The 16,517-nt window shown below is 38.9% G+C and overlaps 1 protein-coding gene across 1 annotated transcript in view; it reads right to left on the bottom strand.

Annotated features, from left to right (window-relative positions):
* SVEP1 (sushi, von Willebrand factor type A, EGF and pentraxin domain containing 1) overlaps window positions 1–16,517 on the bottom strand; it is a 113,547-nt gene that overhangs the window by 45,478 nt on the left and 51,552 nt on the right. Inside the window, exons 8-24 of the mRNA XM_065745238.1 lie at window positions 16,159–16,277; window positions 15,288–15,417; window positions 14,506–14,613; window positions 14,156–14,287; window positions 12,576–12,770; window positions 11,770–11,891; window positions 10,564–10,672; window positions 8,566–8,757; window positions 8,063–8,296; window positions 7,384–7,545; window positions 6,532–6,693; window positions 5,572–5,733; window positions 4,381–4,475; window positions 3,160–3,256; window positions 2,396–2,509; window positions 1,498–1,611; window positions 551–752 (exon numbers count right to left, since the gene is read on the bottom strand). Of these exons, the coding sequence (XP_065601310.1) occupies window positions 551–752; window positions 1,498–1,611; window positions 2,396–2,509; window positions 3,160–3,256; window positions 4,381–4,475; window positions 5,572–5,733; window positions 6,532–6,693; window positions 7,384–7,545; window positions 8,063–8,296; window positions 8,566–8,757; window positions 10,564–10,672; window positions 11,770–11,891; window positions 12,576–12,770; window positions 14,156–14,287; window positions 14,506–14,613; window positions 15,288–15,417; window positions 16,159–16,277 (2,449 nt within the window). The remainder of the gene's footprint in view (window positions 1–550; window positions 753–1,497; window positions 1,612–2,395; window positions 2,510–3,159; window positions 3,257–4,380; window positions 4,476–5,571; window positions 5,734–6,531; window positions 6,694–7,383; window positions 7,546–8,062; window positions 8,297–8,565; window positions 8,758–10,563; window positions 10,673–11,769; window positions 11,892–12,575; window positions 12,771–14,155; window positions 14,288–14,505; window positions 14,614–15,287; window positions 15,418–16,158; window positions 16,278–16,517) is intronic.

Below are 16,517 nucleotides of genomic sequence, written 5' to 3'. Positions count from 1 at the left end.
GACATGTTTTGGATTGGTTATGAAAATAGTTGCTGTAGGGGCTGCAGACCAGTGTTTGCACAGAGTCAAGGACTTCTCTGCTTCTCATTCTGCCCTGCCAGCAGAATAATTTCAGAGGGGACACAGCCAAGACAGCTGACCAAAACTGACGAAAAGGATATCCTATATCCTATGACATCATGCTTAGAAATAAAGCTGAGACAAAGAAGGAGGAAGCATAGGAACATTACAGAGTTAGTGTTTGTATTCCCAATAAACTGTTACAGGATGAAGCTCTGCTTTTCTGGAAATGGCTGAACATCTGCCTACTTATGGAAAGTAGTGAATGAGTTCCTTACATTGCACTGTTTGCTCAAATAGCTTTTGCCTTACCTACCCAACTGTCTTTTTCTTAAACCAGAAGTTTTTCTGGACACTAAGATTTATCTTCTTTGCTTTTAAAATCTCTGTTAGCGTGCATAAAGGGACTCCTGCTGAAATCTAACATATTTGAAGCACCACAACAGACCTGAATTTCCACACTGTATTACATCAACCATTTATTTTTCACCTGAAGCTGTTGATACCATCTCTGCATGTAGCCCCATTCCTACAGGGTCTGCTGAGACACTCATCGATGTTTCTTTCACACAAGACACCAGTAAAACCTGGGAGGCATTTGCAGGAAAAACCACCAACTCGATCTTCACAAACAGCTCTGTTAAGACATGGGTTTGAAAGGCACTCATTGACCTCTGATTCACAGTGAGCACCTAGAAAGAAAAGAACAAAGTCTCAGCTGCTTTTTGATTAAAGCTGAAAAAGGGTTGCCAAACCATTCCTGGTTTCTAAGAACTGTTGCCTAATTTCTAGAAAACAGTAAATACTGGGGTAGCAGACCTGGGATTTACTCCACCATCTTAGGTAAACTGGGCACAGAAATGTTACTGGAACCATCCTTGTAGTTGCAAACATTAACATTTACGTCTAAATCTAAAAGTGTGTTGCCTACTGTACGAGTAATTTGGGCTGAATCAGGAAATAATCAAAATAACTATTGCAATCAAACGATGAAAAGCTACTTCAAAAGACATTAACTTTGAACCTTAAATATAAAAAAAAATCATGATGAACATAAATTAAGGATTTCTGCTGAAATAGAGGCTCTGTGTTACAAGCTCTGAAGAATAAAGAAACTGCAAGTGATTTTACTTTTTTTTACTATTAACAAATTAATTCAATTCATCTGAATTGCACTGCTCAACCCTCAACAATCACGCAGAAAGTTATTAGTTATTGGCAAAGTCTGGAGTAGAAGAGCAATCACCCAAGTGGGTCTGAGACCTCAGTGTTGCGCTACAGGGACACTCAGAGACTGCATGAACCTACAGAAGATAATACACCCCAATCAACATAGCACATATGCAACACAAAGCAGTGAGTTTGAAATACTTTGGTCAGGGTCAGAAGACATTTTTTGGGTTAGAAAGAGTCTGGCTCACACGAGAAACGCTGTACCTGAGAATCCTTTTGCACAAGTGCAGCGGTACCCGTTCTTCTCGTCGACACAGTGGCCTCCATTCAGACATGGATTGGAGTTACATTCATTTATATCCTTCTCACACAAGAGACCTTTGAATAGCAAAAGGGCACAATGAGCACACAGTCAAGGTCTGCACAGTGTGGTGTCCAAATACCCGGGACAGGGCTGCACTGTGATGAGCTCAAGTGATAAACTCCATGTCCGACTGCACTGCTAAGAATGTCATCTGTATGACTCAGCTGATGGGATGTTGAATATGCCAAGACCATGGCTTGCCTTTACAAAGTTTTAAAAATACACAGCAAGTGAAGCTGTCAATACATGTAAGGCCATAAACTTAATGAAGGGTCGATTTCTGGAGGAAAACACGAGGTCTTTTTAATCTGCTGTAAAATGATGTACTCTAATAGTTTACTTTTATATGTAGATACTAAGTGCTTAGGTAGTCAGTGTTCCCACATACTTCAACAGCTTTGACTTGCATGCAGGTGACAGTTAAAAAGACAGGAACAAGACAAGAGAAAAGCCATTCACTAACTCAGGGCCACAGTAAAGCAACTGCGTAAATGCTTCATCTGATCAACCCTTATTCCGTTTCACACACATTTTCCTCGTGATAATTTTCTAATTCCCTAATATTCACTCTTTATTTCATTTTATTTCCTTCAGAAAAGTAGTATCACAAAACAGAAGCACATGCTCTCAGAGTGACTGTCCTTTTTATTTCAAAAGTTATTCAAACACAGTACAACTTTCTTCTGGCCTATAGATTTGTCTGCTTTCCTGTTATGGTTCTATTTAACACTGCCTTGCTTTGTGTTATCTATCTAGCACAGAAATAATATGTTTCTGAAGAAGAAACAATTGAATTACCAGAATAGCCTGGCTTGCAATGACAAACAAAGGTCCCAATGCCATCTTTACACACGCCATTATTGTGACAAGGAGAGGATTTGCATTCATCCATTTCTGTTTCACATTTCAAGCCTAGAATGCAAAACAAAGGATTGAGAACATGGAAACAAAATGGGAAATTTCTCAAAGACTATGTAAGTTATGATTACTTAATGTAGCTAAATATGATTAGCAGTTGTGTACGTTTCCAGATAGTCCAGTTATCTTTTTTTTTAGGTTACTTTTTAACAATGACCTGGGATAAAATGCTATTAAAAAGCTATGAAGAATATGAAACAACAGTCTGATCAGTTCTAGGAGATAGCACTTAAATTCTATCACAACTAACAGACCAGGAATTTTTTGGTAGCAAGTCATCTGTTTTCTTGGAGCAACCTTGAAGCTGACAGGAAGAAGAAAAGGAGTATCTAGTGGAATTAGCAGTCTACAGTGCAAAATTTCTGGTTCTGCTAATCATCAATATCCCTAAGCAAAGGACTTTCAAATCCATGGGATTTTTAATTTACACCACTGAAAAAAACCCCACTCAAAATCCCCTTTTGCCAGACATCATATAATCCAGCAAGAACATGAGGAACTACTTCTTTTCTTTTAATACTCATGTGTGATAAGTCTGATTCCAGTTAGTTAGCCAATAATTTTGCACAGAAATGTTCTGCTCCTCTTTCTTTGCTCACATTAAAGGCCTGTTAGCTTCTGCCTTTGCTTCTCACATTTTTTACCTGTGTATCCAATTGGGCATATGCAAATATATCCACTTCCCAACTGTTTACATGTCCCGTTGTTGTGGCACGGCTCCAGGAAACACTCATGAAACACCTGCCATAGGCAATAATAATACAATTACAGTAAATGTGGAAACTGATGTGGAACAAAATATTCTCATTTTAAGTAGCGCACTCTATAATAACTTTGTAAAGCTGGGAATAGAAACATCCCTAGTGTTACTTCTAGACTTTCCTCTTTGTCTCCTGTACACACTAATCATTCTTATGTCTAGAGAAGAATGTGAATCATTGAGGCTCTTCCCCTAGGACTTTCTGAGCCACGATTGACAGGTGAAATTCTAAAATATGCTGTATTTTATATGAGAGTTTTCTGCTTTGCATCCTTTAATGCAGGGTTATCAATTCCTGATCCTGGTCATTAAGTGAACTGGTGGTGGGCTTCACTGTGTTGTTTTTTTTCTCAGGTTACAAACCTGAATTCAGAAAATTCCTTGAGTATGTGGTCAAATACAATCATGGCAGACAAGTCTGTCACCTACTGGCAACCATTATTTAACATCTTTAGCTTATCACCAGTCAGTTTTGCTCCTGTAACACATTAGCTTCACTTTTGATTCCTATAAAGTAGCCTTGTCTGAGTTACAGACTGGATGATGGGTAAGGCAGCATCTGTGGCACATACTGTCATTATGTAGTTTCTATGATGTGAGGACTTGCCTCAATTTCAAAAGCAGTACTCACAGCAGAAGGGAACTCTGCTCGCCTCCCCTCAAGTATATCCATACCGTAATAAGCAAAACAAAGGTTTTACAACTGGGACTTAGATTCCTAGTATGTATATGATAGTAACTCCTACAATCCAGCATGTGGAAGCCATAAAATGACCAAGTATGATCAACTTACTTTTCATGGACTGGCTGAACTCTCTCGATGGAGTTTACATTTCTTATATAAGTCAGATAAATATCTCATACATCAGGTGAAGGCTTCAAGTCCAACATTTAAGACTGTGAGCAATGTGGCCACTTTTATTCAACAGAAGTGCTCTCATAATCAGAAAGAGGGTTTGAAGGTTCCCCTAACAATCACCACTCTCAACTCCTCAAGCAATACAGTCAGCATAACCAGTACATTTAAAAAAGCCTTATTTACTGCTGACATTAGATGTGCAGCTTCTTTTATTAGAGGTAATACTAGAAAACATCTTGTCCTTGCCTGACTGCTGACTTTGTACTGTTTGCTGATATTTTCTGGAGAGGCTGGTACCATCATCACACTTTCCTCAGCAGCTGAGAAAGTAGAGCCAAAACCTAAAGAGGAAAGATACAAATATACTGTTAATAATACTAGATGGTAAAGGTCTGTATTCCATGAGGGCGTCATAACTGCATTTTAGTAATGCATCTAAAGAGTCTGAAGAAAGTGAGTTTATGGGAATAAAACCCAAAATTCACAGCAAGCATATAGCACTTTATATATATAATATGTAAGTATTTGTACGTTTTCTTGAAGACAAATATGTATGTATACATGTCACATGTATTTATATATGCATACATGTGCACACCTTCTTTTGTATACATATCACAGTATCAAAGAATCATAACAATCATAGCATGGTAGCATATCCCTAGCTGTAAGGGGTCCACAAAAGGATTATCAAGTCCAAATTCTGGCTCCAGGGCCACCCATCAAACACAGTGTCTGAGAGCAGTGTCCAAACACTCTCTGGTCAGCTTAATGTTCTTTATAATCTGAAAGGAGGCTGTGGTGAGTTGGGGCTCAGACTCTTCTCCCATGTAAATAGAGATAAGACTAAAGGGAATGGCCTCAAGTTGTGCCAGGGAAGGTTCAGGTTGGATATTAGGAAAAATTTATTCTCCAAAAGAGTGGTTACTGGAATAAGCTGCCCAGGGAGGTGGTGGAGTCTCTGTCTCTGGAGGTGTTCAAGAAATCTTTTGATGTTATAACAAGGGACAAAGTATAGTGGGGAAGATGGTGAATGGTTGGACTGGATGATCTTAGAGGTATTTTCTAATACTGATGATTCTATGATTCTGTGTTCCCACTGCCCTGGGAAGCTCATTCCATACCCACCACCCTCTGGGGCAGGCCCTTTCCCTAACCCCCCAACCTTCCCCTGACACAGTTTCATGCCATTCCCTTGCATACATATACATACATACTCTGTACATACTGCACAGTTACTCCTTCCATGTAGCACACAGACAACAGACAACACCAGTATGCCAAAATAAAAGTGAGCATCACTGCTTGAATGGGAAATTCTACATCTGTTCTGAGAGTTTGAGAAAGAAAACAAGTTCTTTTCTGTTAAGACTACTGCTGGCCATCCTTTAGACATTCCCTTTGCTTAATTTTTGGGGAAGAGATACTTCAGCTTACTTGAACAATCTGTGATGGATCTGGCACCGATGACTGTTGTTGTTCCATAAAAGGGACATGATAGGCAGTAGGACTTTCCTGGGTCTGGCTGATAGTAGTCTCTGGGACAAGGGTAGCAAGGTGTCAAACCTGTACGAGAAAACTCCCCTGCAGGACATGGCACTGCAAGAACAAAAGGACACTTTTTTGAGAGATCACTTCTGCCCAACCCTGCACCCTGCACCCTTTCTGGTCTCTTTCTTTCCTTCCCTCACAGTTCTTTCTTATATTTTAAGGAGCAGGGTGAAACTCATTGGGAATTAACAACCCTAAGAGCTGTTTATTTCACTGTTCTGTTAGGTGAAAAGTCGTTCTCAGAAAATTATGAAAATATCTGGAAAGTTTCTTTCTGTTTCTTTTGCCGGTGGAGACAGTTTTCAATGCAGCTTCCTCCCCCTTTTCTCTCTCATATCTTGTTTTATTTTTCTTCAAGAAGGAGTAAGAACAAGACAGTATTTCTTGTACCATTAATCCTGGAAATCTACTGCTTCTGTTGATCTTTCTGGAAAATTTCTCAGAGACACTTGAGGACAATTTCTTCAAAAAGTAAATGATACAAACTTTTTAAAATAAAGGTGGGTTTTTTTTTCAGAAAATTGAGAAGCTGTTCCTGAAGTAATAGTGACAAACGTTCTTTCAATCCTTTTCTGTAAGGCAATACTCTTCATTTATTTTCATAGTTAACTACCACAGATATCATTTTTTCTACCTTTCCATAAGAATCCACCTTTGAAATTAGGAGGAAGGGGATTAAAAAAGAGGTACCAAGAAATCACCTGCAATTTTGCTGGCAAACGCTACCAGTTCATGCTTTCCCAAAAGCTGAATTCAATTTCAGGCAGGTGAATTAAATTCCATCAGCTGTTTTAGATTTTTTTTATATTTAATTTTAGAAATTTCATAGACCTATCTGTTACACACCTCCACAAGCTGAGACATCTACAGCGCCTCTTTTTACTGTTGAGGTATCTTCTGGGCAAGAGATGCATTTCCTGGCTCCAAATGCTGGCTGGTATGTGCCAAGTGGACACGTTTCACAGGTCTCAAGACCATTAGGTGAATATGTTCCCTGCTTGCACTGAGCTGTGAGGTGGAAGAATTCATAAAAAATAAGTACTGTCCAAATAGGAAACATGGCTCCTAACCTCTGAAAAAGATGCTGAAATCATCACAGAGGCTTTTTATTTATAGAATTTACTCTGAAGGGTTTCATGCATGCAAAGAATAATAAAAAAAAAAGATTTGTTCTAAGTTATTGGTAATATATTTGTGAATTATTAATGAATCACCTTCGCAAATGATTTACTAAAATTTTACTCATTTTTAATGAACAAAATGAATGACAAAACAATAAACAGTCAATGAAACTACTAACTCCTCTTTCAGAACAAGATGCAAAGAAGTAGGGGTGGTGAGGTGCTCAAAGTCTGAGTACTGTAGTGTGGAATGCAAGAATTTCATCTACAGCCACCATAGGACTGAGAGAGGTTGGCAAGGACAATAATGGCATCATTTTAAGTGGATTCATTCATGCATAGTGAGCTCAAAATTTCACAGAAGGGAGACAGATATGAAACAAAACTCCAAGGGCCAGCCCTCATTAAACTTAAAATATCTGCCTGGACATTTTGCATACTACAGCAGTGTTGAAACTGTGGCCTTTCTCTTCACATATATGCTGGTTAGGACTGATTCTTATTTCACAGGTTAATCTCATTCATGTAGTGAGAACCAAAGGGATGTCAGAGGTGGCTGCCTGAAGAAAGTTCTCACCTTTGCATTCGGAGATGCTCCTGGAGTGTAGATACTCAGTGTAACTACCAGATGGACAACTTTTGCATTCCAGCTGCCCTTCCTCATCTTGGTAGGATCCTATCCAACAGCTTTCACAGGCATGATGCTCCAGGGAGTAATAGGTACCCAAAGGGCAGTTGACTGTAACGTTTGAAACATAAGGTTACCTCAGAATGCATAATCATACATACTTGTTCTGCCTCTGGAGTTCCCATTTAATCAGTTCCTGTTTACATGAAATGTAACTGTTCCTCAGCAAATGGGCTTGCATCAGTTGTCTGTCTGGAACGTTGTGAATATTTCACTGTGCACAGGAAATGTAATCCAGTCTCCTATCCCATCCATAAGAGTAACAAAAAGGGTTAAAAGACTGCATACCAAGTACTGCTTTCCTAAGTACCACCAACTGTGTGGATATGCCTGATTTCCCCATGGGAGTGGAATCGTGGGTACAAAAGCATCCTTTTTCCACAAGCCTTGGTTAAGAACATAAACATTCTCTGGAAGTCAAACTGCATAAAGCATTCTTGCAGTTTATCGTTCCGGGAGACGGCAAGCACTGGACTGTGTCAAATCACTACTCTCTGAAAACATCCTCTGAAACTTTGCTTTTCAAAAAGGTTCTAAATATATGTAAGGAGGAAGTCCTCTGGCTTACCACACATTCTCCCCTTCAGCACAGAACCAGGCCTGCAGAAAAGAAAGGCCTTCTCCGTCTCCAATGAGTTGCTGTCAGCTACAATGAGTTCAGATGCAAACTGAAAAGAATACATGGGTTCCTTATTGAGGGTCCTATTCAGCCTGTTTGTTATCGTCTCCAGAGTTTTAAGAAGTCTTTGCTGGTTTTCCAGTTCCAGTGTATCATTCCTTTCATCAGGCAGTGGCACGCTAGCTGGGATTTAAGAAGAGAATAAAATAAGCACACAGATTTTAGAGTCAGCACTTCCAGTTTGCTCTGAAGCATATCAAGAGCACAACGCTCAGGATTGACAGTTCGAAGCACAAAGCTGGCCATGTGCAAAATGGCACTGTGAGTATCTCCAGAAAACTGTCATCTTCATCCCCAGCAGGCTTTCTGAATTGAATACAAAGTCTTGCTGGGTGTACTAAGAGTATTTCTCTTTTCAAGATTTAGAAGGAGGCTATTTTGACTTCTCTTACCTGTAATGTTAAATATTAACTTGATTTTGTGGTCAGTCAATGGAGCATTCAGCTTCTTGTGTCTTTTGACTCGAGTAGGTGCTGCCTTTGCAAAAGCAGAGAGATGCCTGGGTAGGCCTTCTTCCTGTACACTGTCAAAGAAGTCATCATAGGAATAATCCAGCTGGTTTGCTGCTCCCCAGCCAGCAGGCCCTGCCAGATATTAAAAAAGAAAAAAAAGAGAAGCAAAATCATGTAGGAAATAAGTGCTTGTCATATTAATACTCATTTCTGAAGTACATTCCCAATAGAATGGGGCCTGACTGAACCTCTGAACAATACGTGTGTTAACTTTGCCTCTGCACAAGTGCCTACTGCACCAAAAAAAGTCTCTTGATACCACAGAGCTCTAAAACCTGTGTACTCAGCCAAAGCCTCCAAGAAATTCTGAGATAAAATTTCTTTTAAAAAGGTACTGATAAAAGCAGCAATCATCTTCCCCTCAGTCTCGCATAGGCCCTCACCTACAGGCAATATCTGGAACAATTACCCATTGATGTCTCTTCCTGCTCAGTTGCAGCTAGCATGCCCTAAACAGCTCCTCCAAAATGTCTCTTCTTCACAACTCCTGGAGCAGTTGCGCCATCACGTGCCTCTTCAGAAAATGCTGGTACCACCACCCTATGCATTCAGTCCTCCCAGACAGGCATTCCTTGTTACGTATTGTGATTTAAGTTCACGCTCTGTATAATGTTCTTCAGCTATAACATGCTTTCAGTTAACTTGCTCTGTAAGTAATCTGTGTTTTCATGACTAAAATTAGAGGTACACAGCCTATTTCATTCATCTAGCTTTTTTGAAATAACATGAAGCCGTAAGAAAATTCTGCCAGTTACCAGGTTAAGTCATCTATAATTTACAATGGAAATAAGGCAAGTTAAACTCGCAGCTTTGGGGCTGATACTGTGTAATTACTCCATAACAAATCTTCTGAACCATTGCCTCTTTTAACTTCAGGAGAGTTCTCCTCTCCAACCTTCCCAGCGTAATATAATAAGAAGCTCCAGAAAAACAGCAACGAAGTTGTTATTCTGAAAAGAGACTGACAAGAACCAGAAGAGAATAGAACCCTACATCTCATTTTCTCAATACTGTTTCCTCCAAGTGACTTTATAAATTAGTTTTAGTTATCATCAATATTCACTATTCCCTTGGTGACAACTCACAGATTAAGCCCCTAGTCTCTCATGACCAACCACCTCTTTTTTATTGCTAAGTATGACGCTATATGGTATGGAATATCCCTTTATCCAGTCTGGGTCAGCTGTCCTGGCTATGATTCTTCCAGCTCCTTGTGCATCCCAGGTCCTTGCTTGCAGGGCAGTGTGAGAAGCTGAAACGACCCTCACACTGTGCAAGCACTGCTCAGTAACTAAAAAAACCCCTGCTATTATCACTATTTTTATCAAAAATCCAAAAAATGGCATCATGTAAATCCCTGTGAGGAAAACTACTCTATCCCTGTCAAACTCACTACACTTTGCATAGAAGAGGTCTCACAGCTAACAGGCAAACTTAAGCTTTGTGTGAACATTGTGAGGGCAAAGTGTGGACTGAAACCAACACCAAAGACAAAAAGGGTCCTTATTTTCTTAATCATCTCCAGAAACATCTGTTGTGCTTTTGCAGCATTTTGGTTTGAAAGCATTATGTTTAAAAAAGCTGCTTTTTTCAAAGCTAATCAAGGATGTCACTCAGCATGCATGTTCATGCTTTTTTTCCTCCCTGTCATGAAACATCTTAGTAAAATTGTCCTTCATGTATGTACTACACAGGAAGCACAACTGAAAACAGAGAACAAGCAATTCCATAATAAAATGTGTTGCTTAATTGTTTAGTATCTTAAGAACACTCTAACTTTTTTGTTTAACTATTCCATACAACACACTGCAGTGTTTCAGAAAAAAGCTACACTACATTAAACTGGGATAGCTAATTATCTGTGCAGTCAGTAATTACCAATGGCAAATCCGTTTTCGTAATCATAATTGTACTCCAAACAATGCTTCTGTGTCTGCTCTTCCAGTCGGCAGTCAATATCATCAACATCACTACAGAATGATGGGACCTTGCAACATAAAGAAGAAGAGCATTAAAAACACAAAATTACATAGCTCACACCCCAACATAAAAAAGATGTGTTATAATGTAAAGCACTGGCCCTGTTCTTCCTCTGGCAAAAGATTTGTCCTTTTATGTCTGCTATAATCATAGCAGTTGCTGAGGATGCAAGTTCTGGATCCTTGTAAGTGAATTATTTAATCTCCTAGTCTGGAACAGCAATAGTTGCACGCTGCCCCACAAGATGAAGGTTGTAATTCAAAAATGATTGCAAAGATGTGGAAAAGCTTTTCCTGAAGCAGGCTACCAAGAGAAGAAGCATTTCCAGCCAAGTGAACAATTCACAGGACAGGAGTGTAGCTCTCCATCACTATGTTGATGAGTTCTGTTGGTAGGAAGTTGCAACTTCTCTTTCTTCTTGTTGAGTTTTCGCTGTGGTCTGCCCAGAAACCACAGAAAAGAGAACTACAGAAAACTTACCAGTATTGATAGATTTTCTCTCTCCACAAAGGAAATGAAAAGCAAGAGACACTGCAGAGAAGGAATGTGCTACCCTTTCAAATGAACTGCTGTGCAGTATTTACTGATAACTGAGAAACTCAAGAAACCTAAGGAAAGTATTTAAATCACTACCACTGTAGTCACTAGACTTGAGCACCAAATGCAGACTTCATCTCTCTATATGTACATGTGTTCACTGTGTTATCCAGATGTATGTTATACATGCTACATATAAAATGAGTATATTTTATCATTACATCCCACTTTCACAAACAACACTGATACTAGCGATAACTACCTGGGATTTTCGAAACTGCATAGGTTCTCTTGAAAATCCTACCAAAAATCTGTGAGCATCAGGTCCCTAATTCTTCAAATCTTGTCCCTAAATAATTTCACACTGAAGACTGAAATGATATACATTAAAAGGTTAATGGATCAGCTTTGGTTTTAAAGGAAAGTTGTCACCTTCCAAAAAAGCACAAATCCTATTTCCAAGTTGCTGTTGTATTTTTCACGTATGAAAACAGTTAGCTGTTCCAAAGCAAAGAGAAGTTGTACTTTTTAAAAAGTACGTAAAAGGAAGTAGCATTACTAACCTACCATTTTACCAAGTGCACTCTGGAAAGCATCAGAAAAGCCATTTAGAAGACTGTTGTCATCACATCGTGTTGCTTTGTAAAGCATCTCAAAGGATTTGAACCCATGGTTTGCGAAACGATTTACTGAAAAATGGTGGAGAATGAAATTTTTTGTTGGTCAGTGCAGTAATTTCAGAGGACTAGCCCAAACTGGACTACACAAATCTAAGAAGCACCATCTTCAAATCAACAACCCAAATTCCCAGCATTATCAATGCCCATTCAAACTAATCACAGAATCAGAGCTGTAAGGGTTGGAAGGGACCTCTAGAGATCATCCAGTCCAACCCCTCTGCCAAAGCAGCTTCCCAGCCCAGGTTGCACAGGTAGGTGTCCAGGTGTGTCTTGAATGTCTCCAGAGAAGGAGACTCCACCACCTCTGTGGGCACCACCACCTCTGATGTGGATCAGATCCCCTCTGAGTCTTCTTTTCTTAAGGCTGCACAGACCAAGGTCTCTCAGCCTTTCCTCATAAGGGAGGTGTTCCAGGCCCTTGATCATCTTTGTAATGATAGGCCTTGTCTGCTTTGCCATCTTTGCTAGCTTGTTTCCCAGGATACAAATTGTCTAGTAATTTTGTATTTCAGATAACTTCTGAAATAACACTTATAGGGACTTCTGGGTATTCATTTGCAATATTTGTAACCATGTGGAATTAGAGACCTACTACCATTACACAGCAGGCATAATCTTATTAAGTGCATTGTCTGATGAGCTGCAGATTCATTTCACAGAACATAAGCTAAAAATATTAACATTAAGACTTACAAGAGCAGTCAGGCCACTCTGGAGAGTAAGGTGGCTTCCAGACACCATCCTCATATGCACAATAGTAGCTTTCACTTGACCCCTCTGAGAAGCTGTAACCCTCTGCACAGTGCAATGTACAATTAACACCCACTTCATCTGATGTGCACGTAAAATTGCCATTCATAGGCTCAAAGGAGATTTCACAGGGAGAACCTAAGAAAAAAACACAGAGACACAAATTAAAATGTACAGTCATACACTGGTGAATTTGGAGAATTAAGTAAGTACACAGGACAGGAGCTGCAGGTGAAGCCTGTGTAAGTATTATTTGCTATGTCCAGAAAACAAGAACCAGGGCACTGCTAAGTTCTTTTCAAACTCTGCCATTTGAATTTTTAACCATAAATGTGAAGGTTTTTTAAAAACATTGATACATATGAGAGAAGAAATAAACCCTCCAAAACACGAGGCTCAAACCCATCTGCATTCAGAGCTGCACAGTCAAGTATGTACCTACTAAAATAACACAACAATTTAATTAAAATTTTTACATGCATTTTCATGCAATGAATTATAGTAAACTACACTGAACACTGAGTTATGAAACTAAGCATTATCCATTGTGCAGTGTTGCAACAACACGTAGACTTGTCAAAATAATCTTAGGAGGAAATGACTATAAAGTCTTAGTTATGATCTATTTTACAGGCCACAGGAAGACATGGCAAACATCTGAGAACATAATCTCATCAGCACTGAAACCACAACAAGTTTGAAGTGGTGTAGAACTGAAATAATATGAATTCTAAGAATTCTTGTTCTTGCAAAGATTTACAAAAGCAAGTCAGAATGTAGCACATCCATATGTCGTTTACCTTTTGCAAAGCTATGAGCAAGAGTCCAGATTGTGTAATTTTAAATATTCACTAACATTTCTTTATACATACAATTGAGATATTAAGCTCTAGAGAGCAGAGATAGGGCACAGTTTTCATTCCTTATGAACCAAATTACGGATTGGTCTTTAAAGAATATAAATTGTGGAGAAAAGCTTGTCTATACAAGCAACAAAAATGCATGAGTATAAGAATAGGTACAGGTAGCTTCCAAAACCTAAAATGTATTCTAGTACCTGCTACAGTATTTGCAGGAAATTATAAAAAATATTTCCATGAAGTTTTGCTTCTTAAGAATAGATTTGAAGTTTGACTTCAGTAGCACCTACCAATTCATTTCACATCGTATTTGTCACTGTGAAGAAAATGGATCACCTACCAAAAGTTTTACTACTTAATGAATAGCAATTTAACCATTTTTACACCTAATTTGAATGTTTAGAGCCAAATTTGACATTTTGCTGCTTTGATTTGAGAAAGTTTATCCTGACTGCCTTCAAGTTATTCCCATAGAAGCTGGGAATATCTAATTAAGAAACAGGGAATATCTCAATGAAGAAGTGGTGTAAACTTGCAATCTTTATGACATTCAGTTAAAACAACACACCTGATCTGAGAATACCAAGGTGTAGTATCACACCATGGCCTATGTGTTATGTGTTATCAAAATGTAGCAGCAGAAACAAGGTTAAGACAACAAACCTTTGATGACAATGTGAATCTCACATGTCCTGTTATTGCCAGAAGGATCCAGAGCCGTGTAATGAACTGTTGTCTCTCCTTTGGGAAAGAGATCTCCAGGAGCATGACTCCTAGTGATAGTCAGAGGAGCACCTAAAGAATTAAAAGACAACCTAGAACACCAGTGAGTGATGAAGGGTTGCTCATACTCTATCACAACAAATGGAGAAGGAAATTGAAGCAAGTCTTCCAAACAATGCATTCTTAAAAACAAGTAATTAAAAAGACAAAATCCTAAACTACAAGTGATTAAGGTTGAGTGGGTTGGAACTCTCCACCATTCTGCACATGTTTGGGACACACTATCTTACCTGAATTGTCTGAAAATTGTGGTTCTTCCCACGTGGCTGGGTATTCATTCTCTACTGCTTGTATAGGTGGTGGAGATCTGCATCTGTCAATTACAGGAGGTTCTGCATCTATAGAATTTGAAAAGTTGGCATGACATTAGCTTGCTGAACTGCAGCTAAACTCATGGAATCTATAACCAGAAGAAGTCAGGTAAAGGGCAGTTTTAAATTCGCATCAGAAAATAGAATAAAGTTAGTAGTACACCTGTGTATAACTGCTGCAACTGGCAGATGCCAAGTGAATGGCATGGCATTAACACAAGAAAAATTCTTCAGCTGAACTCATAGTTTCTACATTTTTTCTGCCTTCTCCAAAGCAAACCTTGGTTGACAGTACTGCTGCATATCAAAAAATGTCTGGCAGAGAGATTTCAACAACGATATGCATCAGCAATGTGCAGGAACTTAGTAAATTCTTATACTTTTTCAAGAAGAAAATAAAAGATGCATACAATAAAAGTTACTAAGTGACAACACAAAGAAGCATTTCATCTGTCAGTATAAGGAGGATTCTTAACGTTCAAATAAAAGAACAGAACAAAATAAAACAACAAGTGGGAGCAATGATTGCACACTGTGTGAGCCGTGGCCCACGATCAGCCATGCATTTATGGAGATGACATCACTCTTGGGCTTATCTAAGCACACAATAAAGGTCACAGTGATTCAGTCTTTTTATGCAGAAAATAGGAATATTTCCATGAAGAAAGACTGTTCCCCAAGTGATTTTTTGGAGCACTTACCAATGACCTTGACACTGAACGTACAGCTTGCTTCATTGCCGGACCTATCGACCGCTCTGTATGTAATGGCAACTTCACCAATTGGGAGGAGATATGGTGGTATGAAAGCTGGGGTAACGTGCACTGAGACCTTTTATAGGAAGACAATTGTTATTTAAAAGGGAAAGCAATCTTCATGACACTCACACGATTCAAGAAACAGGCACAAAAACGTACCCTTTAATGTTAATTCTGCTCCTATTTCATGCTCATAGCCACTTCAAATGAGGGCAGACTTCACAACAGAGATCCTCTCTTCCCTCCTTAAGATTGCTATCCTTTTAGCAATGGGGGTTTACCCAGTCAGGGTTCAGACCCCAGTCTGCTGCATTACAGCACTGTGCATTGAAACAAACTGAGTACCCGAAGGTCTGTGTGTGAATGTTGCATGGGATAAGAAAATGGCATTTTTCTTTCTTGGTTGGGAAGCTGAAATGCATCCTTACTTATCACAGTGTTTTTGCTAGCCTTTTAGATTAATGAACTGCTTCACTTCCTTCTAAGAACCATTTATTAAACTTCTTCCCGTTCCCAAGAGCTCCTTTTTAAAGCAGCTGTCTCCATTTTATAAACGAGGGCACATTCTTTCTTTTGACTACATAAATTAAACATATGAGATTTCGTGTGCTTAAATACCACACAGGATGTTCTATGACTGTGTAACCCTGAACAGGACAGAAAATGCTGAATTCTCAATATAAAAAGTTTTCAGTAAATTTTTCTTCTACTCAAGCTTGCTATAAGAAACAATTCTAGTGGTTCAGAAAACTAATTTGAAATAACTAGCCATAAAAAAGACAGCACCTAGTCAAATGCATAGATTTTAACTTACCTCATCTCCAGAGTTATCCTCAGCTATTGGGATCTGCCAAGTGATATTAGCAGAGTTCTGATGTTCCAGAGTCTCAGTCTCAATATTTTCTGGACAGTGGATCTGAGGAGCTTCAATATCTGACCCAGAAAAATACAAACTACTTTTATATATGGTATTAAAGAAATAAAACCTTTATAATGATTAGACTGCAACTTGTTATAAGTACTGCTTTTTCGGGGCTTCCTGGAATATGCGTTTCTTTAGGGAAACTTCTTTAGTTTCTAAAGGAACATGTTTCTGCAAAGTTTCCACCTCTGCCTCTTTTTGACTCTTGTTTACAGATTCATACATAAACAGTAAATTACCCTGGAGAAAGG

The sequence above is a fragment of the Cyrtonyx montezumae genome, unplaced genomic scaffold (genome assembly GCF_038088225.1).
Source record: "Cyrtonyx montezumae isolate F1298 unplaced genomic scaffold, pur_monq_1.0 scaffold_34, whole genome shotgun sequence".
Lineage (NCBI taxonomy): Eukaryota > Metazoa > Chordata > Aves > Galliformes > Odontophoridae > Cyrtonyx > Cyrtonyx montezumae.
The sequence above is the reverse complement of the archived record's forward strand: the minus strand, read 5'-3'. Positions and strand labels throughout refer to the sequence as shown.